Source organism: Panthera pardus, unplaced genomic scaffold (assembly GCF_024362965.1).
Source record: "Panthera pardus isolate Hobbes unplaced genomic scaffold, ASM2436296v1 HiC_scaffold_24, whole genome shotgun sequence".
Lineage (NCBI taxonomy): Eukaryota > Metazoa > Chordata > Mammalia > Carnivora > Felidae > Panthera > Panthera pardus.
This window is the reverse complement of record NW_026526810.1, coordinates 131,513,337-131,515,717: the sequence shown is the minus strand read 5'-3', so window position 1 is coordinate 131,515,717 and position 2,381 is coordinate 131,513,337. Positions and strand designations below refer to the sequence as shown.

Below are 2,381 nucleotides of genomic sequence, written 5' to 3'. Positions count from 1 at the left end.
TGCCCGCAGTGTGTGGCTCGTAGTAGGTGCTCGCTGCTCAAAACCTTAGGGAGTCATGAAATATATTTCAGCCCCACGGTGCTACAACGGGCAGATCCAGGCATTATGGGGTCTTGGAGCTCAAAGGAGTCGCGGGGCGGAGAGCTCTTGAGGAAAATGAATTTAAAAACGTACAACCCCGGGAACACGGTGGAAGGAGCCTGTGCCGGTGAATGACCCCCCTGGCTTAAACTTCTGGGGCTTCCTTAGCCTCTAGGAATGGCTGATCCTGCCGTGCAGTAAGAAACATCAGGTGAGGGGAGGAGGGCACCTGAGCAAGGGCACCAGGCTGTCTCCGGGCCCATACCCACCTCTCTCTTGTCCCAGCGTGTCCTGTGAGCCACAGGCTCATTGTCACCCCAACTCCATTAGAATTAGGTGGAAAGGTGTGTGCTGTTTTTAGCCACTGCGGGACCCCCATACAAGGCTTTAGCCACTGCGGGACCCCCATACAAGGCTTTAGCCACTGCGGGACCCCCATACAAGGCTTTAGCCACTGCGGGACCCCCATATAAGGCTTTAGCCACTGCGGGACCCCCATACAAGGCTCTAGCCACTGCGGGACCCCCATACAAGGCTTTAGCCACCGCGGGACCCCCATCCAAGGCTCTAGCCACTGCGGGACCCCCATACAAGGCTCTAGCCACTGTGGGACCCCCATACAAGGCTTTAGCCACCGCGGGACCCCCATCCAAGGCTTTAGCCACTGCGGGACCCCCATACAAGGCCTGCACGAAGGAGGCACTGGCATAGCGCTGGGTCATCCGGGAATGATGACGTCAGACATCAGCAGACTGCCTCTCTCATACCGAGCAGGTATTACGTGCCAAGTCCTGGGAATACAGCATGGACCATGGTCAAAGGCATGGGGCTTATCACGAAGGCCTCTCTCACCGCCACTCACAGCTCACGAGAAAGACAGACGATGCAGTAATAACACTGAATATGTCCAGAATGCCTGCTGCAAGCCAAAGTCATTTGAGTAACGTATCTCATTTAATCCTATCAACCCAGGAGTCAGGCAATATTATAACCCCCCTTACACAAATGAGGTCACGGGGCTAGTGGGTGAGGGGAGGGTCCGAACGTGAAGTCTCACTGCAGAGTCTCCATTTGTAAACACACACACACACACACACACACACACACACACACACCAGACAGTGTTTAACAGCAACATAAAAATATGGGTGCAGCCAAGGGCAACAGTGTTCCGACAGAGAGGAAATGGGGCACACAGGGGGACACAGCCCATTCCTGGGGGTCGGGGAGGGCTGCCACATGGAAGGCTGGAGCTCGATGTTACTTTTTTTTTTAAGTTTATTTATTTATTTTGAGAGAAGAGAGTGAGCAGGGGAGGGGCAGAGAGAGAAGGAAAGAGAGAATCCCAAGCAGGCTCGGAACCTACAAACCGTGAGATCATGACCCAAGCTGAAGCCAAGAGTCGGACGTGTAACCTCCTGAGCCACCCAGGTGCCTCTTGGGCGCTCCAGTAGAAGTTCGCCAAGCAGATGAAGGAAAAGCACTCCAGACAGAAGCAACAGCAAGCACAAAGAGAGAATTCTGAAAACCCACAGCCCCGCAGTTTCGTGCGATGGCAGAGCCACCTGAATAGGACCATGGAGGGACCTTTCTGGGTAATTCTTCACGGCTACCATGGCTAGGTCCGACAAGGGACTGCGGCAAGAAGAAAGTCGAGCGTGTCGGATGTTTCCTTTGAGGATAATTCTTCAGGAGCCCAAATGAGGCTAACAAAAGAGAAATTAAATACAATGCTGGGTCACAGCACTTTGACATAAGTGTCAAGTTCGAATTTCAAATAAAATTAGAAGATTCTTCTAATAATTATACCGGATGGCACATAAGGTCCAGGGGCAGGCCCATGGAGCAAGGACTGACTAATCATATTTTGCAAAAAAGCATCGGGGGCTGACCCTTCTCGGGATAATATTGCAGGGAAGTCAGACCGGAGGAAAGGTTACCAGCGGTTAATGTTAAATAGTAATCCATCCGCCGTGCACCCGCTCCTCCATATTCATAGAAAGCTACCGCCCATCCATATTCATTACCGTCCAAAGAGTTCTAAAGGAGCAAATGCAAGCTTGGAAGATTTCAGTTCTAATAAAAGCGCTTCCGGTGACGAACGCCATGGGCTCCCCCCCTCCAGCCGCAAAGTTAAAGTAAACTGACCGTGGAAAAATGGCAGGCGGTAGGGCTGGGACATGCCCAGTCTTCCTTCAAGCAGCAAGAAGTGCCTCCCTTCTCCGGGCGTTGGCCGGGGACCAGTCACGGTGCCCCAAAGTTTCCAAGTGCAGGCTCTGGGCTTGCAAGAGAGCCTGGGT

The 2,381-nt window shown here is 52.8% G+C and overlaps 1 protein-coding gene across 1 annotated transcript; it reads right to left on the bottom strand.

The window, feature by feature from the left end:
* Positions 1-413: 413 nt before the first annotated feature.
* LOC128772842 (cuticle protein 12.5-like) lies at positions 414-803 on the bottom strand. The gene has a single exon (XM_053888741.1). The coding sequence runs from the start codon at positions 801-803 to the stop codon at positions 414-416; it is 390 nt and encodes a 129-aa protein (XP_053744716.1).
* Positions 804-2,381: the final 1,578 nt, after the last annotated feature.

Excerpts from the sequence above, each read along its gene's own strand:
- LOC128772842 (XM_053888741.1), bottom strand. The coding sequence starts at position 803 with ATGACCCAGCGCTATGCCAGTGCCTCCTTCGTGCAGGCCTTGTATGGG.